At 42.6% G+C, this 24109-nt stretch overlaps 1 protein-coding gene across 1 annotated transcript; it reads left to right on the forward strand.

The window, feature by feature from the left end:
• The first annotated feature begins 4610 nt into the window (after positions 1–4610).
• GJD4 (gap junction protein delta 4) lies at positions 4611–8554 on the forward strand. The gene is made up of 2 exons (XM_041408862.1): positions 4611–4674; positions 7371–8554. Exons 1-2 carry the CDS (start codon positions 4611–4613, stop codon positions 8552–8554), a joined length of 1248 nt encoding a protein of 415 aa, XP_041264796.1.
• Positions 8555–24109: the final 15555 nt, after the last annotated feature.

Below are 24109 nucleotides of genomic sequence, written 5' to 3' on the forward strand. Positions count from 1 at the left end.
AAATTAGTGGAGGAACAGTGAGACAACACAACACATGTGAGGCTCTGAGGCACCAGGCTTAGGCATCCAAGAGGGCAGAGCTGGTGTGGGAGTCGGCAAGGTTGAATCCAATAAATATGAGCTGAACTTCACAGTTCTGGGTGTCCTTCTGGGCTGTTTTAGACACACATGCTTTGGCATATATGTACATTTGGGCATGTGTGCATGCAGCTCCTCCCTGGGAATGGAAGGCAGGAAGAGATGGGGAAGAGGGAGCAGCATTTCTTGGAAGTTTCCTTTCCTTGCACTCAACTCTGCTGCTTCTGGGGACTGAAGAGTTAGAGGCTGAGCAGTGGGGAACAGGAGCACACTGTTTAAGCTCCCACAGAACACTTCATGATGGAAAACGTTGACCGCTCCCCTACCTCGGCGTGTGTGGGCTCTGTAGCCCGAAAGCTGGAGCTGTGATTGCCTTGCCTTCTCCACGTCTCAGAAGCTGTGGTGGCTGTTCTGGGCACAGGCTCCTTTTGAACGATTTCTCTGCAGTGGCACCCTGCACTGCAGGCAGCTGGACAGAGGTCCCAGGGGATGCCAAGTGTGCAGTGCAAACAAAGGGATTTCCATGCTCTGCTGCCTCCTTGGCTGTGTGAGTGCTATGACGATTTACATACCTGTGTGTCTTGAAAAGAGCGTTTGTTCTGGACAGCTTTTCCTACTAATTTGCTATTGTCCTTCATGGCTAGCTTGTTTCTTTCTCTCCCCTTTCTGTTGTATTTCACAAATTTTAAAATAAGGCCATCAAGATAAATTGCCTTTTAACATTTACTGTCCCTTCCAAATAGATTCCCCCTCTCTCCCTATTCACAAATCACCTTCAGAAGAGCTAGATTTACTGCAAGATTCCTCACTAACACAATTTTTGCTAACTAGAAAAATTCTAAGTAAATTTTAAACTTAGACTTTAAAATATGTATCTGTGTTTTTTCTTTCTTAAATTATGATATGCCAAAGGCCCTGGACTAAAATGCCAGATCCCTTTGTCTGTTAGGGAAGCTGCTATGCTGGCCTATTTTGCCTTGACGTTAATTAAATTGGTAGAGAGATGTTCCTTCATTGCCAGCTGTGGTAGAGGGTGCAGTCTCCCTTAGTACCTCACTTCTCTTTGGTGTCACTAGTGTAGGTCTTGACTGGGTAAGACAGATGGGTTTGGGATTTGCTAGGCCAGAGAATGCCTTCATTTTCTGGGAGCTTTCTTGATGTGTGATGTAGATTATGGCACCATTCAGGTGACAGATTTGATCCTGAAGTGGCTTCAAGCTAACTCTGTCTTACCTCTGGGTGTCATTCTGAGCCAAGGACTAGCTGAGGTGACCTTGCTCTGTGAAGCAACCCGGGTCTAAGCCTGGGGATGTGGCACAGGCCCACACTGCAGTGAGATGCAGTTCCAGTTGTTCAAAATGTTTCAGTGTGTCTCTCACAGTGATGGAATCTGTATTTTTGCAGGATCAAGCCCTAGACCTATGATAAGGGATTATAAATGTGGACAGCAGTTGTAAATTTTAAAATAGATTAAGTTGTGTCTTCTTATGTTTCAGTTTGTCTCTGAAAGCTTTCCAGTGGCTTTTAGGGCCCTTCCTAAAATGAGATGTGATGAGGTACTGCTGGGTTTCCAAGTTGAGCTTTACCCAATAGCATGTAATTTTTTTCTACCTTTCTCTCTTTTTAACTAGGATGCAGTGCAAGTTCACAGATTTGAGAGTCTTTTAGGTTGGGAAGAGTTGTTTGTGGGATTCCAGAGCTGGAGTGTGTGTGGAGTGATGGGGCTGTGCACCACATGCCCATCCTCTGGTGTGGGAAGTGGTGCCAAACCCACTGGTGGCACTGCAGAGCTGGGGTCCTGTGCTGCTACCCCCATGTCTGTAATGTGCTATCCCTATTTCTTTATAGTCCTTACATGCCAGCAGGGAATACAGGGAACAGCTAGAGATAAATAATAAATGAGGGGGATTGTCTGGTGAATACCTTCAGCTATGATGTGGAAAATCTTCAGATGGGAACCCTGCCTGAAAGGCTTTAGTTTCCTCATCCCTTTGCTCAGCACTATGGGTCTGTGGAGACCAAATATTTTATAACAACCAGCACAGACTGGAGCCCAGTGTGGACTGATGGCAGAGGCTTGGGAAGAAGACACACCACAGAAAGGAGAAGCACTGCATTCAAGTGAGATATGAGCTGTCTAGAAAAGCTAAAACTAAAAAAAAGCTAAAGTTGTCTGAAAGACCTAAATTGTAATTCAAGCTTCCTGACCTAAGCTAAGCTGCACTGTGACTCTGGAGGGTGCCTGCTTTCTTTTAGAAAAAAAAAAAAAAAAAAAAAAAGGCCATCCTATCTCAGTGCATCCATGCTGTGGGATCAGATGTTGTTGCCTGGTATAGTTCCTCAGGCAACAATCTGGGGGCTTAAATTCTTAGCTGTTATCCCTCTTCCACAAATGGTAGAGGTCTCACAGCAACGACAGGCAAGGATATTTTAACCAACAATATTGACAGAGACAATTTATAGCCTATTGTGTGGATGCAGCTGCTGAGCATTCATATCCTGCCACCATCTTGGCATTCCTGACTTTATTTTTGACAAAGGGTGTTTAACCAGGAATACCTTCATACCTCAGCATAATTCATATCTTGGTTGTTTGCATCTTTGCTCTATTGACTTTCTCCTGCTTTCCTTCCTTCCCTTACTTCTCACACACACACACACCTCTGGTTGAAAAAAAAAAAGAAAAAGAAAATGTGTGTGTGCAAGTAAATGAAGCTAAAACCATCATCACAAACCATAAGTAAAACTTGGTAACAGAAGAAATGGCAGTCTGGAAAATATTTTACATAAATCAATTCTGAAACCAATAACATTTCTGTATTTACTATTGCAATTAAAAAAAATCTTTTTACGTAGATAACAGAGAAAGGGTTTTGAAGGGCCATCTTTTCAAACCCCGCTTTTAGGGTTTCCTTAGGATGGTGCTTATTACCTCAGTGTGTTGTGCCAAGGCATTGCCAAACCTGTGAGCAGAGGACTGGGGAGAAAGTATTTGTGCAGGTATATTTTACCATATGAAACTATTAGTTTTACCTTTTACTCAGGTAGGATGTGCTCAGTCTTAAAGCTCAGCCCAGCTGCAGTGCCCCCAGGTCATGGAGCATCTCCATACAGCTCCCTCTGAGCTCCCCTTGCTCCCCAGAGCAGTCGTGGCTTGAAGCACACAAGCAGGGCTGCAGTGCCCAGCCCATGCCTGGGCTGTTGCCACCACACAGGTGTCAGGAAATCACTTTTTTCCCTTGCTAGATCACACACAGACTCCTTTTTCAGCTGCTTTTGTTGGGATTGTTATTATTTCCTGACTGAATTTTCACAGTATGTTCATCCTTGCCACAGCACAGGTTAAAGAGGACAGTGCAACCTCCCAGAACTGGTGGAACAGTGGCTGGAAGATGGTGGTAGATTATTTTCCCCAAGGTAACCTGGGTGAAAAGTGAGGCAAGGAACAAAAAGGTGAGAGTCTTATTTTCACCCCTGCTTTTTCCTGGGGTCCAGCACAGTGGCACAATGTCCAGGACATGCTGTGCAGTTGCATCTTGCTGAGCCCACAGGCATTCTGCTCCAAGTGGGAGCTCCCTTCACTGCTGCTGGGTGTCAGAATGATGGTCAATCACCCTTAAGATCTTCTGAGTGATCTCCAAGCAGTTTGAGTGAAGTACTAAGCAGTTTCGGCCAAAAGGACTGATATAAATTAAAAACAAGTGACTTGTGACATCTTGAAAACCAGCCCCACACTTAGGATTTTTATTTTTTAAAGCTTGTCCTGTTTTTCATCTTGTCTGCAGGGAGGCTCAGCCTGCTGGCTGGCTCAGCACACAGAGGAGAGTTTGGTGTGGCTGTGATTGACAGGGCCGTGGTGTTCTGTCAAGGAGGTTTTGATTTAAAAGCCAAGTGGTTTTGGGAAATTTCAATGGAATAGCTTCCAGTGACCTGAACTGAAGTTGCCTTTCAAGCACAGGGATGCTCATCCTTTTCTATCTCCTTTCCTTCTCTAATTCATCTGCAATTCTTGTGGGGAGACAGAGGGGTCTGTTATTTCCTGGTCTATGCTATTTTTTCCTCTCTCCCTGTCTTTCACCACTGAAGTATCTCAGCAATGCCAGGAGGCTGGTATGCCCTGGGAGGGTAAGAATAGTCTACAATGGCAGAGGTCACTCCTGTTGTTGCCTGTCCACTTGCAGTTGCCTGGACAGAGGATCCACACAGAGGTAGGAGCAATTGGATCTGACAAGCCAGAGCTGTTGTAAGACAATGTGTTAAAGCCTGAAGTTTTGAATGTGGTATCAGCATGGTGAGCTGATACCACATTCAAAACTAAAAGTCCTGTTCAAATCCTCAAATTCAATTCATTAACACATTGTTTTGGCTGAGTTCCTGATTTCTGTCCTTGACCCTCAGCAAAAATTCCTTCCTTTTATACTTTTTCTTCCCTTTTTCTACCTGCTTTCTTCCCTGTCTAGGTCTAATCTCCTTTGGAAATGACAAAACTTTTAGGACATCAGGCGCTGGAAATGTTTTGAGCCTGTTCAAACATGGAGCACTGGGACTCACTTGGATTTTTGATAGTCACACTCAATTATAATGTGACTATTGTAGGTAAGTAGACCTCTCTTCTTTCTTTTGCTGCTTCATATCCTGAAGTGCCCTACTGATAATCAACTTTAATTTCAGGTTCTGTGATCTGTGCTGTTAGTTGCTTTCTTGATACCTGATAGAAGAGATTAATGCATTTATTTTCTTGTTAAATAGATTACTTCTCTCTCTTTGATTTTTCATACACATTGCATAAAATATTCTGGCAAGGTTTTCAAATTTGGGTCTTCTTGATGCCAGGGCTTCCTGTCAGCTGGAAGAAGGCATCATGGTAAAAACACACAGAAGTAATGCTGAACTTATTCCACATAAAGTGAATGGTAGAATGTAGGCAATAGCTTGAGTAACAAATCACAAAAGTTAAAAAAGAGGACAGAAGACCCACTCTCTTTCAGAGGAGGAAGTTTGTTGTTACTACCATTGTGGTTAATTATTTCTTTCCATTCTTTATTTTTTGTAAACAAATAAGGATCGTATGCATTTTAAAAAAAAGCAAACCCCAGCAAAATGCCATTGTCTTTTCCTTAGCTAGCTGTTTGCTGCTTGTTTTTCACCCATGTAATTTAAATAAGGTTCTGTTCCTCTTTCATGGGCTACAATGAACAAAGTGTGAGCCAGAGAAAAACTTTCAAGGGCCCTTTAGAGACTCTTTGCCTGCAGCAGTTGCTGTAGTTTATGCTGTGTGCTGCAGGGAGCATCCAGCTGAGCCCCAGCGGGTTGCTGGAGAGGCTTGTTCTTGTGTGCTAAATCAAGATTGGGCCTTTAGGGACAGGGATGCATGGAGAGGTTATCTCTCAAGTGTATGTCACACTAAACTACTTCCTAAGGAGCCATTGATTTTTCTTAAGCAGTACTCCCCATTGTACATGTTCAAATTAAAAATTTATAGTGAAATAGCGTGTAGTATTTTGAGCCTAATTAACTAATGAGCTTCAAACACTTTGAGGTCCTCAAAGGGGAAAAAAAATGCTACCAAAGGATGAAACATGGTTTGCTAAAGATGATGGATTCTGTAGAGCTGGTGTTTCCCATTGACCCACACTGTGTCAAAAAGTGAGTAACAGGGCAGCCTGCCAGCAAACACGGGAAGCTGGAAACACAGCAAAACCACCACTACGACTCAGGTGATTGAAGATAAAATGGAAAGGCCTCAATTTATTTACGGTTGGATAATACATTATTTTGCCAGGAGCAGCAGTTTCTCTGATGATCTCTCATAAACCTTACACATTCTTCATGTTTTTTCACTACAGAGTGCAGTTTTGCTGTTCTAGCCCATAATCAGTCTACTGGCCACAAATGGATTTTAGAGGGCACTTGAACTGTATGTTCAGTACAATAATAGGTATCACACAATGTTGTGGAAATATTTGAATATTTTAAATTAGCACCAACTACTGGGAAATAGCTTTATGGGAAATACAGAAGAAAATTCTCCAAGGCAACACCCATAAATAGTTGTATAGTTTATAGAAAAATGCTTTGTGATATTTTTTTAAAGCCTTTATAGTGTGTATTGGTGCTATTTCACAGATTGCACACAAAACCTTGTGTGCATGTGAGATGTGCATTCACTGCTAATGACTTGATTTTTCAGTACATTTCTCAGCCATTAATTCTGTCTAATATACTTCTCTTTAGTCACTCAGTCTTGCTATTTCTCTGCTTGTGTTTACAATTTGTGTCTTAAGAATTCTGTAAAACAGAACTAATCTTATAATTCTTTTATGTGGGTTCCCCCCCTTTTTTTTTAACTGTGTTTTTCCTCTTTTCTTGTAGAAGATTATTAAATTGAACTACTTTTTCAAAACTATATAGGGAATTGATGACAAGATTCAAAAGAAAATGTGAGAAATTCAAATGCTAAACTGAAGTTCAGATGTTGAATATGTGTTTGTAAAGAATGCATTTTTAACTTTTGGCAACAGAATGGTATATCTTTAAGTCTTCCTATCCTGCCCAGGAAAAGGTTTTAGATTTTCATAGAATCATAGAATAGTTTGACAGAAGGGACCTTTAGGTCTGAGTGGAGAAAAGTTGCTCATGAGGTGGGCAAAGGTTGGAAATCATGGCCAAGATGGGACAACCAAAGAAGCAACAGAGAGAAATGTCTGGGGTGCACATTTGCACAAATGTACGTTTGTAGAACACTTTGCATAAGTTTGTTAATAATAAAAATAACTAACTGATGGTTGCTAGTAAATACCATTCTAGACATAACAAAGATTTTGCTGGCCACAGTGAACTTTACATGCAATGTCATGGCCAAGACCAAGAACAAATACTATGTCATGGAGCAATCTTTTCTGCCTAGATAAGTCTCATACTGTGTTACCTGAACTGTATTGTTGAAATAGGACAAAATTCAGGTGCAGGAACCCAACAACAAGGAAAAACTGTGAATGAAATGTATTATTTAGTCAGTTTTGATCTCTTTTTATCAGAGTGTTTTCATTAGGTTTCAGTTGGCATGGCTTATTTTGTGTTTAACTCCTACATTGTCGAGTCTAGGTGAAGATCATGGAATATGTCAGCTACACATTTTTCACTGGATTTTCAGCCCCAGTCAAAAAAAAAAAAAAAAAAAGGAGCTAATAAGAGGGAAGATTGTTTCCTCAAATGCCTCATGTATAGAAACAGTATCACTGTATGACCTTTCTTCTCAGGATCTGACTCTCTTCTCTTTCCCTCTCTTGCAGGGAAGATCTGGCTGATGTTAATAGTCCTGCTGCGGATGGCAGTGGTGGTGTTAGCAGGCTACCCCCTGTACCAGGATGAGCAGGAGCGCTTTGTCTGCAACACCCTGCAGCCAGGATGCTCCAACGTTTGCTATGACTTGTTCTCTCCCGTGTCTCACTTCAGGTTCTGGCTCATTCAGACCGTGTCTATCCTGCTGCCCTATGCTGCATTCAGCATTTATGTTTTGCACAAGGTAGCTATGTACATTGTAAGAATGCACTGTCTGGTGCATGGGTGCAAGAGGAACAAGGGTTTATCAAGCCCTGAAGATGTGAAGGAGCTCTGTAGAAGTGCAGTTGTCAATAGAGAAGATGATGGTGCAGACAGCCTAAGTGTCCTTAATTTTTCAGGGGCATATACCATTCATCTTTTTATTAGGACCCTACTTGAGGTTGCCTTTGCAGCTGTACAATACTTTCTTTTTGGATTTTTTGTTCCTGACCGCTTTTCATGCTACCACTCACCTTGCACAAGCACTGTTGACTGTTACATCTCCCGGCCCACTGAGAAATCCATCATGACGATTTTCATCTGGGGGGTCAGCAGTCTGTCCTTTCTGCTCAGCCTTGCTGATCTCGTCTGTGCTCTCCAGAGAATGACAGCAAGAAACCAGAAGAGCAAGCAGCTGGCAAACCTCTGCACAGAGAAGGAGTGCATGATATATCTTCCCCCAGTCCAGCACAGTAGCTCTTCTCCACCTCAAAATGGGGATGGCCCAGCAGCAAACAGCTGTCAGGCCAGTGATGGCACCTGCTCGCTCCTCCCTGACGAGGAAGAAGAGGCTGTTCCTCATCCTGCAGGTGTCCCTCAGCAAAGTGCCAGCACTAGCCTCAGCAGCAGCCATAAGTGCTGTGTACCAGGAGACCTTGCTGTTAAACATCAGAGCACTGAAGAACCCTTGTGTGCCAGTGACCACCAAGGAGCTCCCTGCAGCCAAGTGAGACCCAGACTTCAGCAAGACTTCATTAAAGATACTGCCCTGGCTTTGAGACCTCAGATCGAGTCTCCCTTTGGAGTTTCTTCCTCTGTTATCCAGAGCAAGCTTTTAGGGTTCTACCCTACAGCTGAGCTAAAAAGCCCTGATGCACAATCGAATTATAGCAGCACAAGCTGCCTGAGGTCAAAAAAGTCCGAATGGGTATAGAAGCCAGAGTGAACACTGTGCTGTGACCTTGACAGAGCAAATCATTGCAGCACTGAAGAGGCTTCAGGGAGTTTCAGCTGAATCCCTTGGCTGTGGTTATGCTGCAGAGACTCTCTACTCCATTAGAGAAGAAGCAAAAACTTTGGATAAGAGTTTGAAGGGTATTACATTAAGGAATATGTTCTTTAGAAAATGTGACATCTTTGGTTTTTTTGCATGTAGATGGTTTAAAAAGGCTGTGGACTGTCACTGATGTGACTGACCTGGTTTTCCAGAAGTATGTGTGAACACTTGTTTATTCTAACCTAGTTTTATTGCAAAAGATTGAGCTTAGCAAAGACAGGTTTTCTACTCTCAGAAGCCTAATTTATCTCCTCATACTAAATTCTCAAAGCCCACTCTAAGACAGGATATTCAAGAAGACTAGGCAGTGAATAAAATAAAAACACTTGTTTTGTAGCAAAGTGTTCATTTATTAAAGCCCCTGGATCCTATTGCTTGAAGGCAATACCCCTGTCCCAGCCAGCAGTGCCAGGGCAGCACCTTCTTCTGACACTGATGCCAGACTGCTCTCAGTCTGATCACACCTGAGATATTCAACTACAACATCTGCCAGTACCTGAGGGGCCTAAAGGAAAGCAAGAGGGGGACTTTCTACAAGGGCATGTAGTGACAGGACAAGGAGGAATTGCTTCAAACTGAAGTAGGGTAGGTTTAGATTAGATGCAAGGAAAAATTTTTTTGCTTGATGGTGGTGAGGCAGTGGAAGAGTTTGCCCAGAGAAGCTGTGGATCTCCTGGATGTCCCATGCCTGGAGGAGTTCAAGGTCAGGTTGGATGCAGCTTTGAGCAATCTGGTTTCATGGAAAGTGTCTCTTCCTATGGCAGGTGTGGTGGAACTAAATGATCTTTAATGTCCCTTCCAACTCAAACCATTCTATAAACTACAATAAACTCCAAAACAGAGTGGCTGCATCTGCATTAGCTGTTGGGTGTTGGGGACTCTCTGTGTGTGGAGGGATGAGGCTTGACTCCATTTCAGAAGGCTGATTTATTATGTTAAATATTATATTAAAATACTACATTAAAGCTATACTAAAAGAACAGAATAGAATAACAAAAATCCTGTGACTCCTCACAGCCTTGGCACAGGTGGCTGTGATTGGTTATCAATGGAAAACAATCCACATGCACCAATCACAGATGCACCTGTTGCATTCCACAGCAGCAGATAATAATTGTTTACATTTCTCTCCTGAGGCCCCTCAGCTTCTCAAGAGGGGAAAAATCCCAGCAAAAGATTTTTCATAATATCATGGCTACAGTTGGGCATGGTCCTGTGCTTGGGAATTTCTCAGGAGACAACAAGGAGGTGCGAGCCAGAAGGGTGTCAGAGAGTGCTCCAGCAGCTTGACAGGGACTGAGCAGCAATGCCCATGCTCTGGCTCCACTGACACATCTACAGGGTGTTACTCCTCAGCCTTAAATAGTCACACTGGGCTCTCAATTTCAGGAGGTGGGAATGAATCACCTGACCTGTTTCAGGGGTCTCTAAAGGTAAGATGAGTCACTTTCTAGATATACCTATTTCTCCCACAATATGATTATCTCATCATTATCCCTGGGTTTAGGGAAAATGGTTTCTACCCTGAAAGAAGGATATAGTGGCAGTGTCTATATCAAAGTGCTTGCCCTCTTTGTCTGACAGAGTTATAATACTGATAATTTGAAAACATGTCTAAATTGAGTGAATCACAGAAGATTTTATTACAGTTATGCTTTGTGCTTCCCTTCATTGTTAATTCTGTCGCATTTGCATAAGCGTGGTCCAGCACTACAGCGCAGCAGAGCGTGAGATGAATTTTCTTTCAGCTACAAGTCCGTGGGGTTTGAAGGTTGCACATACCTGCAGATCATCAGTGGGAGTGGATGTGGAGGAGCATGTACCCAGAGAAATGTGCTGGTGGTAGTGTCTTATAAAACAAATTATTCCGAGGGTGTCAAGAACTGGTATTTGTAGATCCTGCTTGGTGCTGGAGTCGCTATGATGCTGTTTAGACCAGGCACAGGTCAAGGCTTGCTCTGGTGCTGCCATGTAACAAATTTCTGTGATAACTCAAGGGCTGGCTCCCAAGTGCAGGGCACGAAGGGACAACAGCTTTCACAGTCTACCTTTTCTCTCCTATGGGTGCAGAAGTCTTCAAGACAGGCTCACCTGTGTATTATTTCTCACATGCATAAGGTAAAGACTAGCAATTATCCCTTCTCTTCTGCATTCCCCTAAAATTAGGTGGCTTTAATAGGTAGACAGAACTGCTCTTGGGATCAGGAGCAAAGTACTTTGGGATCCTGAGGTAGGCTATGGCCATTTTTAACTCCTACCTTCTAAGTAAGATTTTCCTCTCCACTAGCTCTGTTTGTTTCTTTTATTGTGCATGCTTGTTGTGTGATTTGTCATTTCCAGGGTAGAAGCAGCATTAATTATTAAACTTATCATAGGCAGAAAAACATTAAATATTTAAAGTTCTTGTCCTCCAAAGCCTCTTTAATGGGGTCTGTGCTGATTACACATGCCGTGACAAAACATTGCAGCAATGAAACCTTTTATGATTCATTGCATCTTCTCAGATGTGAGAAGAAATGCATGGGGCAAATGTGGATTCAGCCTATTGCATACATCCCACAGCATGAGATCTAAATAGGGTAGAAAAAATAATAAATGCATTGTGGCTGGACACAGTTTGGTTTTTTTCTCTCTGGTAAGACATTTTTTAATGACTGAAGCGAAGCGTCTCGTTTGAAATGGGAAAGATCCTCTTTGCGTGTGAAACGGAAAGTGAAATTGGTGGATGTCTTCTTTTGTCTGCAGAGACTGTGGCCTTTGGGTTGTGCTGCATCTCTGCAAACCTGGCTGATTTTGGGACTTGTAGGTCCATTGACCCACAATGCAGGTCAATGTATTTGTAAAAACTGCATATTAAAGGAGAAAAATTTGGTATGGAATTTTCCCTGGGGAGTGAATAGAAACCTCTGGCATCAACAACCTGCTCCTAGGGCAATGACTCAGAGATTTTACTACTATTTCTCCAAGTCACATGTATTAATTACAAAGATGCAGCAAGGTCAGCTGATTTGTCAGCAAGGGAAGAATGAAGGGAAGAAGTGTAAAGGAAGTTTGAACTGTTGTGAGCTTCCAGAGCTCAATGAAATTAAAAGTGATGGTTGGGACAGACATCCACAGTGGGGAGGAGAAAATAGCAAAAAAAGATCTGCTTGAAAAAAACAAAGATCAGCTCTAAGTTCCCCTTGTATTCAATATCACTGAACATGGAGGTGCTGTAGACACGTCTAGATGTCTTAGAGTGAGAAAAGAACTGATAGATGTGAAGCAGAGAAGTAGCACGGCTTTCTGCTGTTAAAACAAAAATTTAGTCTTTTAAACTCATGTACTGGTCTTGTAAGTCCTTCCAGAAATTATTGCATACTCAGAAAAATATTGCAAAAGTTTCTTATCATGTTCAACGATGTGTCTTTAAATGATTTCTTAACCTATCTACTTCAGAAAAGCATTTCAAAGATGGGTTGAAAGCACAATACTCCTCAAAGTGCCCTTGGGGAGCTTTGTCTTGTGCTCAAAGTGCAGGTGTCGCTTGCACCCTGAGGTGGCTTTATGGAACAATACAGAAGATAGAGATTTTTTTCCCATCCAGCCTCGTGTGGTGCTGACCATGAGATTATACAGAAAGAATTGATCTCCCTGGAAATAAAAGTTAGAACTGATCAGAAAAATCTAGGATAAAATATTTTTCATGTAAGAAATAAAATGTTTATTGGAAAGTTATAAAATATCTTAAAAATTTTTCTTTTCTTAGTATCTTCAATTGCACTTCAATAGCAATTCTCTTGCTAAATAAGTATCTAGTAGGCTGGTGGAGGCACAGAATTTTCATGTTTTCTAACATGCAAAATCAAGTATCACTGGAAGTTTCTGCAGTATGAAGATGATTGAAAGAAATTTTTTTTTTTTTGCCTCTAATTAAAATATATTTACATTTTTCTCTAAACAAATATTTTTTGGGTTTTTTTGTAATATATTTTTAAATACCCAAGTCAAAGCTAAACTAATTTAGAAGCCATGATTCAGTCAGTTATAATCACTTTATCCTTTTCTTGCACTTTTCAGGTTGGGTCACTTTGATTTACTCTCAGCAGCATAACAGAAAGCTGTGACTCTCTTCTCTTGTGCAAGACACTGTAGACAGGTGTCTAGGGAATGCATAATTTCCTGTCAGCAGCAGTTGTTCTGCATGAATATCTCAGTTCAGCCCAGAATAAGTATTAGATCTGAAGTTAGCAGTGTAGAGACATCCTCAATGTATTCTCTCAAGTTATCTGCCCTTACATGGTACATCATTATTTCAATTAGCTTTCTAAAACAAATCCTTAAAGAGCATATTAATTGAGCATTATATTATTGTAATGTCCTGATTACAATGGAGAACAGATAAATTGTTACTGCTTGTAGTATTTTAGGACACTAAAGAAATACACCTCAAAAAATAGGACAGTGGAGTAGTTCAAAAGGCTGTTCTTTAACTTCTGTCTTTTGATCTGCTTTTAATAGCCCAATGTTCTCCACTGACAGAGAAGTAATTTTACAACATAATGTCTTACATTGTAATTGAGTTGCTAAACTGTTCTGCAGATTAGATGGTCTCTGCTCACTCATAGCATGAACTCTTGGCCTGTGATACCCAGCAATGCTGTTCTGAAAGATGAGTTCACCGAGGCAGAAATGTGATCAGAATGTATCAACTGCATCTCTATATTAAAATTATCCCGTGTCCATGTAGATAGATTACAATCACAGTCTGCTTCACTAGCTTCTGATTTCTCCCACTTTACTGCCTGTTTCCTTCCATTTGGTCTGGCAGGCAGGAGGTCCCAGGCCACCTCCATGGCTGTAATTTACTCGTGGGAGTCCAAGAACAGTTCTATAATCCTGTGCTGCTCACAGTGCTGTGGAAATGCCAGGAGGTAGAGAGCTGTCTCCAGTGCAGTGTCTGCAGGTGACCTTTATGCTGAGTACTGGATTAGCTCTGAAAAGCTTTCACTGATGGACAATTTACTGAGTGAGGATGACTTTTTGAGCTTGTTGTTAGAAACTGAGGTTTATACGTGGTGCTCTCAAGAGTGATGGGGGATTTGGGTTCAGCAATCAGAAGTAATTTCTTTCATTTCTAGCTTTCCTATGTGAGTAACATCTATTTTGCCAGTGAGACTTCAGGCACCACAACATTTTCTGGCACTGAAAATGCTACTTTTAGAAAAGAAATAACAATACCGGAAATAAACAGGAGATTTTTGACCTAACAGAATAAAAGTTTGTTTTTTCCTCTGTGCTGACTTGCCTTTTCCTTGTACTGAAGATAGGAATTTTTTTTTTTTTTTTTAAAGAGAAGCCAGGATAAGATGCTTTCAGAGCCCCACTTGTCCTGACAAATTAAACACCTACTTAGACACCCACTCCTTCTGCTCATTTCTCTATGAGTCAGTGTGAGTGATTCTTACTTCTGACAGACAATATACAGTGTAATGAGCTCTTTCTTTCTGGCACAAACTTTAAAGCTCTGTGCTATCTTGGAGGTCTAGTGAAGATATTCAAAGGTAGGCAGATGAGCAACTCGCGTGCATTGGCTAACAAATCCAAGCTTTTTCCTTCTTCAGCAAGCCTCTTTCTAAAGCATTTCTCTGAAACACAAATTAGGAATATTTATAACAGTTGTGATGCACTGACAGATACCTGTTTTTCCAGGTTCACCAGAGACTTTCACTTACAACTTGGTGGCTTGATGGGACCTAATCTCTGAATGACTGGAGAAAAGCACAGGATTTGCATTGCAGCCCCACTTTGGTCTCCCATCAGTCACTCAGAACTGATCCCACAGGCTGCCAACCTCTATGAAATTCACAAGGTGACCCGATATTAAGGAGTGATCCAAACATAGATTTTTTTTTTTGTAATATAGATAGGTAGAGAGATGTGGTAACAATCCACCTCATGGGCTGGAGTTACAAGAAACACAGAGCTACTTCAATTTGGAATAAATCAATCCTAATTTCCAGAGCTTATAGCAATAGAATTTAGAATGTGCAGATAAACAGGAAATATTTTCTTCAAATTACCCCTATCTGCGAAATATCTTCCATGACTTTTACACAGAAATATTGACAACCCCTTAGAACAACAGTCTTACGTTCCCTATTTACTTAGCCCTTTGTACTTCAGCAAAAATCCTAAAAATAATATGGTGGGGGGGCAGGGAGGGAAGGAGTCAGGGGTTGATTAAAACATCCAAACAGTTGCTTTATTTATACATGAAGTTCCTGAAATATTCCTACAAGGCTTATTTCCAGAAACAACTTGGCTCAGCACGCTTTATGTTCTGAGAACTTTTCCTACAAATTGAAAGCAAAGGCTTAAGCAAAACATTTAGGTTGTTTATTTCTGTTGACATGCTCATTGGTATCCATCAGTAACATTCTTATTGTGTAGAGCCTGGGATTCAGCCCACTAGAACCTGGACACCAGGTCAGCTGAAACAAAGTCCCACACTACTTCTGACACCAAATTCTGTACAAATTCTGCCCTGATTTTGGAGTATATGCAGACATCATAAGACTAGTCCAGCTGGGGCACCAAAACACAACTTCCATGTTTCTGCAGTCCTTACAGAGCTGCCCTCTGCATCCCTCAGGCAGCCTGCAGGCCCTGCCAATACAGACTGAACACCTTGAACTCTGAGGCCTTCTGCTGATAAATGAGAATTTAGTAGATGACTTGAAGCTAGTCCCATGCTATAGGGCTGCATTGAGAAACTGTGGCAAAGCTAAAGCCAGACAGGGCAACTGTTTATTACAATTGTGAGCACAAATCTGCGGCTGCGAAGTTATCTACAGATAAATTTATTTGGACTGGAGAATCATCAGGATCTTCCTCAAAAATGGACTACACAAAGCATCTCATGAGGGTGTGGGTGCCTCAGTCAGCACCTGACAAGAGCTCGCGCACCATCTCAGGGAGTGCTGAGCTCTCTTGGTGGAGCATTCCCTGGAATGTCCATGTTAGTGTCCATGTTAGTGTTTGCAGGAATGAATTTGTAAAGAGGAAGTGCTGGTAAGTGCCAGCTAGTTCCCGTTTTGCCAGTGCCTTTATGCTCTCTCTGCCTTGATGCCAGGCAGGCTCTCATGCTGCAGAAGGCTGTTTGTCCAATGCCCCAGCTGCCAGCACACATCTCAAAAAGCAGCAAGGTACAGTCTCCACCACCCATCTGGGAGCACCACTTCCATAGTTTCCAGGATCTTTGGCAGTGTGTTTCCAAAAAATGAGGCAGGACTTGATTGGCAAATTGTCTGCATTGCTGTATCTGACTGCTCCAGCCTACCACAGCAGCAATGCAGCTACTGAAAAAGGAAGAATCCTGGTATGAAGGGTGACACAGGAAAGGGGAAAATGTGATAAACATCGTCTTCACCTGCATACAAAACATTCCTTGCTGTTTTCCCCTCTTTGCCTGACTGGATCCATCTCCTCCTCCATGTTATGCTAGCATGCTGAGATGAGCTGAGCATCCTTGAGGCAATGGAAGATGCCAACTCATGGCAAATCCACTTTCCAGAAAGGATTCCCTTGCTTTGTCATGGCCTTGGCTGTCACTCTTACACTGGTGAGAGTTTCTGTCTGTCCAGAATTGTCTCCCAGTGTTCTTTGTGTCTAACAGAGGTCAGGTGGCGACTTTGGGGAAGGTGGTTCCCATTTGTACCTGGGTACCTGGCAATTTGAAGGGAATGCCACCAGCATAGGTGGTAGTGGTGATGACATGTAATGCAGACCACAAGAAACTGGGGAAAAGTGGCCTTAATTGACCAGGCTTTTAACTGAGAGAAAAACCTTTGCAAAAGCTGCTTTAGACAGTCAATACAGACCAAGAAGCTTTACTGGCAGAAAACCTTACCAGACGGGTCTGTGAACACGAGCATGTTTTTGGAAGCTCTGGTTTCCCCATTAGAATGGGTTTGCATTGTTAGGACTGTGCCAGCTGTGCGAGCTCTCAGGCAGGCAGCTGTCAGTTGTGCTTGGAGACTGGTCTCAAAGAACAGAGGGACCTTTGTCCTTCTCTTGAAGATTTATGTAGCATTTATGTCCAAACTCCTGGTGGCATTAGTCTGAAGAAGTCTGTAGCTAGGAAGGCTTTACATTACCTTGGCTATTTTTCTTAACAAATAAAAGAATTGTGGCTCACTGTCAGGCACCAAGTTCCCTCGAGCCCCAGTCAGTGCACACCAGGAGTCCCATCTGTCAAACGCCCACTGATGGACATGAGGATGGAGAACTTGTGGGTGTTTTTCTGAGAGTGAGTGCTTCCTCTTGGCTGCCAGTGCTGTGTAAAGATGGAAGATTTACAGCCCACAGATCTGGTATGCGTCCAAATCTGGTCCCTGGCCCAGGCTGAACCCCTGTTGCCTTCCTTCTCCCCTCTGCCATAAGATATTGGTGAGCTGGTGTTGGCTTTTGGAGAGGGTAGGAGGCTTCCACACTAAATACCAGGGCTAGGACAGTTCTCAGAAAATGTCTGAAAATGCCAGGCTCAGGTATAAGACCTTCATTCCCCACAGTTTGTTGCTCTTTAGCAGTACTTAGCAAGCTGAGTTACCTAAGATTTTGTTTCAGGAAACATTAGGTTGGATCATGCTACTATTTTATTTGAACATATTTGCTGCTCTCTAGAGGAGCTCATGGAACTTGCATGATTTAAGGATATGTGGTTACGTACTTAAATTGGTCCTAAAATTTGGATAAATGAAGAAAATTTCAAAAAGGAGGAAAACCGAAGTAAAATATAGCCTCTCTAAAATTTTGTCAGGAAATGAAGCAACAGCAAAATAAAACTTAAAGAATATAGAGAAGTTAATATACCATAAAGAGGTAGAAGAAAGCATGTGAGGGGATTGCCAAAAGAGGTGATACTAAAATAGCACCTTTTCAATAAATTATGATTATACTGAATAAATTATTATTATACCAATCAAAGGCCTTGTCAAGAATAACACTCCCCCCTCCAAATCCTTAGCACACAAGGCGCAGAGTGCTTTTAAGGGGTCAAAGAGGTCAGAGCTGTGACTAAGAAGAAAACTCTCTACAGAGCAATCATTGTGCCAGCTTGTACAAAGACATTAGAGAGCCCAGGAAATAATGTAAAACTTGAGCAAACAGCAGTTAAAGAACCCATCAGCAAGAAATTACTGAAATCTTGCAGCAGAGATGACAGAAATAATCACCAGCCTCTCTTGGGAGGGTTCAGCTCAAGGTTAAGACACCTACACTTTGTCACATAGCTGTGAGGTCGGTGTCTACAGTCCCACTACTCTTTGAGGAGATCTGGTCAAATCCAGATCTGGGCTGAAATAAGTTGCCCACAAAAGTATCCCATGTTATTAGAGTTGCCAGAGGGTAACTGAGATATTCACCTGTGTCTTTTAGACATGACAGAAAATTACAGGAGACCCATGCTCATTTGGAGAGGCAGGTAGAGACTGGAGAGGAATCTCCAGGATCACCTGGAGCTCCTGTCTGAGCAACTGAACTGAGGCCCACAAGTACATTAAGAGTCCAGATTCTGCTTCCATAACCTACTGACAATATTTCTATCACTCTATTGACTGCAATAAGAGTTCACAGAATGCCCTACCTTCAAAAAAACATATATTGAGATACCTACCTGCATTTACATGTCCTAGTCTTGAGCTGAACCTCAGCCTTCACCTAAACATGGCACTTGGAGGGAGGGGGGTGGAGGGAGGAGGGAAAAAAAATGTTGAGAAATGTTTAGGCAGTGATAACAGCTAGAGAAGCACTACTATAGAGAATGTTACCTGTCAACAAATAGGATACTGGGTTTTATTCAACAAAAGAGACACAGAAAGCTTAAGTTGGGAGAACAGTATTGCTGCTGACTTGGAATAGCATATGATGCCAAACATTTTCACAGTAGAATTATTTAGAAAGAGAGCACAAAGGACAAAAAACACACTGGTCATGCAATTAATATATTTCAAAAAGACATCTTGTAAACCACCACCACACTCCAAAATCTTCTAAAATGCAAAAAGAAAAATAGTCTGACTTCCACAAGTACAGTCAATATGGCCACATGGTCATACACTGAGCTCTTTGAATTCTCATGTGTGCTGTTGCTAAAGACTTAGTTGAGAGAAGTGCATAAAAGAAGTGCTGTATTTCCAGAGGAATATGGCAGGAAATGTAAATACACAGCTGGAGCAATTCTACAGAAACAAAAAAATTGTCCAGTGTTGACAGAGACAGATGATCTCTTAGCATCAGGAAAACACAGTTGCATCAGAATCTGCCAATTCAGCCATTACTTCAAAAGACAGGACATTTAGAGGTAGACACATTTTATTTTAGGAGACATTACAAAAAAAGTTTGTTCTGCCCAATGTTGATGACTGCTGACTGGAAACAAAAAATGGCAGGTGTTTCTTAAAAGCCATGCTCTTACTTTTCTCAAAGACCAAATATAATATCACTTAATATAAAACAACTTTATCACTTTCCTTCCAAGAGACTGAAATTATCTATGTAACACCTTATATTCAAAAGCTTCCATAATTTAGTTGAGATGAAACCAAGGCAATCTATAAAAGTTGTTGTATGCACATTATTTACTTTCAGCTTCCACTGTTCACTGTTAGTTTTGGACCTTACAGAAAATTTTGCATTAACCCAGAATAATTTTGCATTAACTTCTTCTAAGACAAGCAGAAATATACAATTTTTAAAAATATTCCTGTCTACTCTATTTCCCCAGAAGGAATTATATTTGAAAGCACTGTGTAAATTCATGGGTTAAACCCTAATTCAGAAAAGTACTCTTGTTCAGGAAAACATTTGTGCACATGCTTACTTTAAGTATCTTATAAAATCTCACTGAAATCAATGGGACTTTGGCATGCACTTAAATAGCTCTTACCACCCTACATGCTTATGATCCACTTCTATTCAAGAAAGCAATCAAGCACAAGTTTCTGAATCAGGATCTAAAGGTATTCTGTGAAAACTATTTCTATTCCAAGCTCTACTAATAAATTAGGTTTTTTGTGATTTTGCTTTTTTTCCATTAAGAATGTATAATGTGAATGTGCTTTGCTTCATTTTAAGCTGCAAAGGCCCATTTTATGTACTGCTTGTTAAATCAGATTCTAATGATTCTTTCCCTCATGCAAATCTTTCCTCTCATTCATGGATTGTATTTAAATTCTGCTCAGCTTGTATTCATGATGCCTTGTCAGTGATTTGCATTGCTCTGATGCGTTTGCCCTGGTTGCACCCCTCACTCACTTTGGCTTGAGAACATAGAAGCCATAAATAACTCTTTAGCTGCTAAAAACAACACACACAATTCTTGTACACTAATGAGCTCGAGGATGGCAGCAATGAAGCTCCGTGTGGGTCTCCGTGGTTTCCTGATCTGGCTATTCCAAATGCCCTGCTCTGTGTCCTGGAAAATGAAGATTTTGCAACTTGTTATAGCAAAATATTCCTTCCTAGAGTTTTGCAAAAAAGTAACTTCAGTTTAAAACCCACAGTGATAAATGTGCTTTCCACCCCACAGGTTTGGAGAGAGAAAGTCGTGCAGCTCCCTGCAGAGTGGCTGCAGCTCCACATGGCAGTGATGTGCAGAACACACAGAGCCCAAAGCTGCACGGTCTGCATGGGAAGCATTTCCCCTTCCTTTCCTAACAGATTTAATTCTGTTCCCTCCCTACATCTGGACAGAAAGCCAAAGCAAGTAATTTGTTTCCTAAGCCAGATGGCTACATTTTCTGATTTGCATTGAAAGAGAGCATTTAGATTTCAACCACTGAGAAATGATGAAGGTATCATGTCTCAAACACATTATGAATAAGTCTCTTCATAGCATGAAAATGATTCTTTTTTATTTCAGAAGATGTGAAAATGGGACATTCTGATTGTAAGTTTATTTTTGGAAAAAAGTCAAGTAGAAAAAATAATTAGAGACTAACACTTCTTTGTGAAGGATGTCACATATAATTATCAACGACAGAAGTTTGGAGGAAAGAACTTCTAACTAATGCATTTAAAGCATAACTGAAAGCATCTAACAAATCACACATAAGGCAAAACTGATGGGATAAGAACCCTTCTTTAATGCAACATATTAAAGAAGTTAGATAGTGTTCAAGAGAAATAGCCCAGCTTTCTCCTTTATAATATATTAGGCATCTACAGGAACGTGACCACATCTTCCCGACTAAATTTCTCTTTTCTTGGAAAGCTGGATTTTAGGAAAGAGCATCTTATTTCTGTATTCTACCCTGCTTGTTGCAGCGGTGGTGAGCCCTGCCCAGAGGGTGTCAGCAGCGCTGTGCAGGGTCACGCAGGGAGCGGCGGCTGCCATCCCTGCATCCCTGTATCCCTGCGTTCCTGCATCCCTGCGTCCCTCCGCGGCCCCGCCGCGCTCCGCGGGGAGGAGAAGCTCCGGAAAGGGCGACAAAGCGGGAGCAGGAGCGGTGCAAGGGGCTGGAATTCCCGCTCTCCCCAGCGGAGGGCACTGCGGGATGGCGAGCGCTCCCCTCTCCCACCGCAGCCCCTCCGCCTGCCGGATCCCTTGCCCGGTGCTGCTGTAAACCTTCTTTTCCGTACCTGCCTGCCGGAGGGAATGGGAGGAATGAGTAATTTTCCTCCAGTCTTGTATAAGCCGATTCCGCCCCAGCCCTGCACGGCCCGCTGGGGCTCGGGATTTGGAGCGAGCCTGGCAAAGCCGGGCACGGAGCTGAGCCTGGCAAAGCCGGGCAAGGGCTGAGCCTGGCAAAGCCGAACGCCGGGCTGAGCCTGGCAAAGCCGGGCAAGGGCTGAGCCTGGCAAAGCTGGGCACGGGGCTGAGCCTGGCAAAGCCGGGCACCGGGCTGAGCCTGGCACAGCCGGACACGGGGCTGAGCCTGGCAAAGCCGGACACCGGGCTGAGCCTGGCAAAACCGGGAACCGGGCTGAGCCTGGCAAAGCCGGGCACCGGGCTGAGCCTGGCAAAACCGGGAACCGGGCTGAGCCTGGCAAAGCCGGGCACCGGGCTGCGGCCTCGGGGCTGCTGCGGGGACGCTGCTGCGAGAAAGTGCTCATAACACGGAGCTGTACTGAGGACACAGCAGAGTCAGGAAATCCAGGTTTTTCTCCTACACTTGCATTAAGTTTTACTAGCCTGATTGTTATTACTGCAATTTCTGCCTCTCAAGAAGAAATTTGACTATTAATTCACAAGTGAATGTAAAGTGTTTTGAGATCACAGATAAGAGACTAGGAGGAGTGAAGAAGTGTTATCTCAGCCTTCAAAAAGCTTCGTTCAGCATTTGACTTTAGGTACTAGTTTCTGAGGTGATTTGACTATCCTTAGTCACCTCAGATTATTGCTCCACATTTTAATACCAGACACTAGTTATTTCCATACCACCATAGCATTTATTATGTGTGATCCTTTCTGCTGAACTAGTGAAACTCATATACCTGATTACAGTAATGATGGGCAGTTATAAAACTTGAATAAATAGAGCTGTCTGAAGATTTCTAATTGAGTTCTCTTAAAGGCTGCCTAGAACTCATCACGACCACATGCAGGGAGCCCGCCTTGTTTAATGTTTTCTTCTTTGGACTGACATTTTCAGATCTCTTAATTCTTCTTAGTCTCATCCTATTGTTTTCAGGGTGACCTTTGTTGCCCAGCCTCTTTAATTCTAGGCACAGATGTGCTATCCTTCCATACCATCCAGTTTTGGTATGCAGGGCAGAAAAAAAAAAAAAAAAAAAAAAAAGGAGGAACATAGCCAGGAAGGATAATGGAGATTGCTCTTCACTCCCTTCCCTGTTGGGCCAGAAGCTGCACTGACCATGGTGTGTGGGAGTGGAAGTGTGTGCCTGGAGAAACACAGGCTGTGTGGCTCTGGAATGGGGTGCAGGAGCAGGGCATGCTACAGGCAGGTTGTAACAGGCACTTTGGAGACTGGCTGTGATTCCACAAGCTGGTTTGACTGGTCCACACTGAGCTTTCCTCCAGCTTGATCTTGACTGCAGGTGAGTTTTCACTCCAGGAGCATCTTTTGTCGCTTTTCAATGTACATTATCACTAGTTCTCTCTTCCCTCACATTAGGTGTCCTGTCTATCCCATGTAAAATGTTATGTTTTTATTGCTTAAGAGGGTTACCTTACTGTGCAGGCCAGGTTTGGCTTTTGCACTGCATGTAGTGCTTGTGACATAAAGTGTATGCTGAGCACCATCACTGGGATCAGTAAGTGGTCCTGTATTGAATTTTCTATTTCAAAGTAGAGCTGGGATTCTCCCAAGGTCTTTCTTTCTCAGCTAGTTATTCCTTTTTAAATTTGGGCATTCTGCCTTATCTCCCAGTACCAGTTTCCTCTTGTGAAAAACTGTTGCTTTCTTCTACAAGCCACTTTCACATGTCTAGAGATGTGTCCTCCTGAGGGAACTTGGAAAAAGCTCAGGCTCTGAAGCTGGTGTGAAAACACTGTGAGTAGTGTGTGCACAGAGGCACCCCTGCCTCCAGTTTTTCTACAACACCTGGGACAGCTTTGAGCACCCCAATAGTTTAAATATTGTGTGAAAAAGGAGAAACACTCCTTGCATGCCAGTCTAAGCCTTCCCAGAAAGCCTGGTCACATTTGTATTATTACAATATACAAGAATTCCCTAATTCCTTCTTTTCTCGAAGCCCCTTCCCAACCAAATGTTTTGATTACCAAAGATTCAGAGACTTTTCCTGCACAGGGCAAACTCTGGAGCACTTCCAGCTAGCTTCCAGGGACTGAGCAGCAGGGCCCAGGGGATGTACTGTGTCCCTGCTGAGGCTCTGCAGCTCCCTGCACTGCTGTGCCTCCTTTTAAGAGGCCCACCAGAAGCTAGGACAGCTCTCTGGGAGGCTGCAGGGTTTTTCAGTTTTTGCAGCAGGAGAAGAAAGATAGGTAAGATTTTCTTTCTGAAGCAAGGAAGGGTCCTGGGAGGAAAAAATAAAAGAAGAGAGATCTCTAAAGGTATCTCCTTATTAGAGAAGAAAAAAAATCCTAAACCATGTTTTTCTGCTAATTTGGTCACTTGCCTGAACAGAGCAGTTTGGCCTTTCTGTGGGAGGCTCTCAGTTACCTTTATCCAGCCCCCCAAATCCTGCCTTACAAGTTTGCTATGGGCCACATCAGTGACAGCAACACCTTCCCTGAGCTCTCTGGAGCTAGTGTGTGTGGCTGCTGTCCCTGCCCATGGATGAGCCCGTGCCAGCAGGGATGCTGTTGGCACTGCTGCTCTGCAGGCCAGGGCTTGGGCCATGGGTCTCCTTGGGTTAATTTCCGGTAGCTCTCTGGCAATTTTACAGAGAAGGCAGTTTATCATCAGGTCTTGAAAATTATCATGCCATTTCTATCATCTCACCAATACTTTCTGGATTTTCATAGCA

The sequence above is a fragment of the Onychostruthus taczanowskii genome, unplaced genomic scaffold (genome assembly GCF_017590055.1).
Source record: "Onychostruthus taczanowskii isolate IOZ18803 unplaced genomic scaffold, ASM1759005v1 scaffold3, whole genome shotgun sequence".
Lineage (NCBI taxonomy): Eukaryota > Metazoa > Chordata > Aves > Passeriformes > Passeridae > Onychostruthus > Onychostruthus taczanowskii.

Excerpts from the sequence above, each read along its gene's own strand:
- GJD4 (XM_041408862.1), top strand. The coding sequence starts at position 4,611 with ATGGAGCACTGGGACTCACTTGGATTTTTGATAGTCACACTCAATTAT. Across the intron at positions 4,675-7,370 it reads TTATAATGTGACTATTGTAG|GGAAGATCTGGCTGATGTTA; the intron begins GTAAGTAGACCT and ends CCTCTCTTGCAG.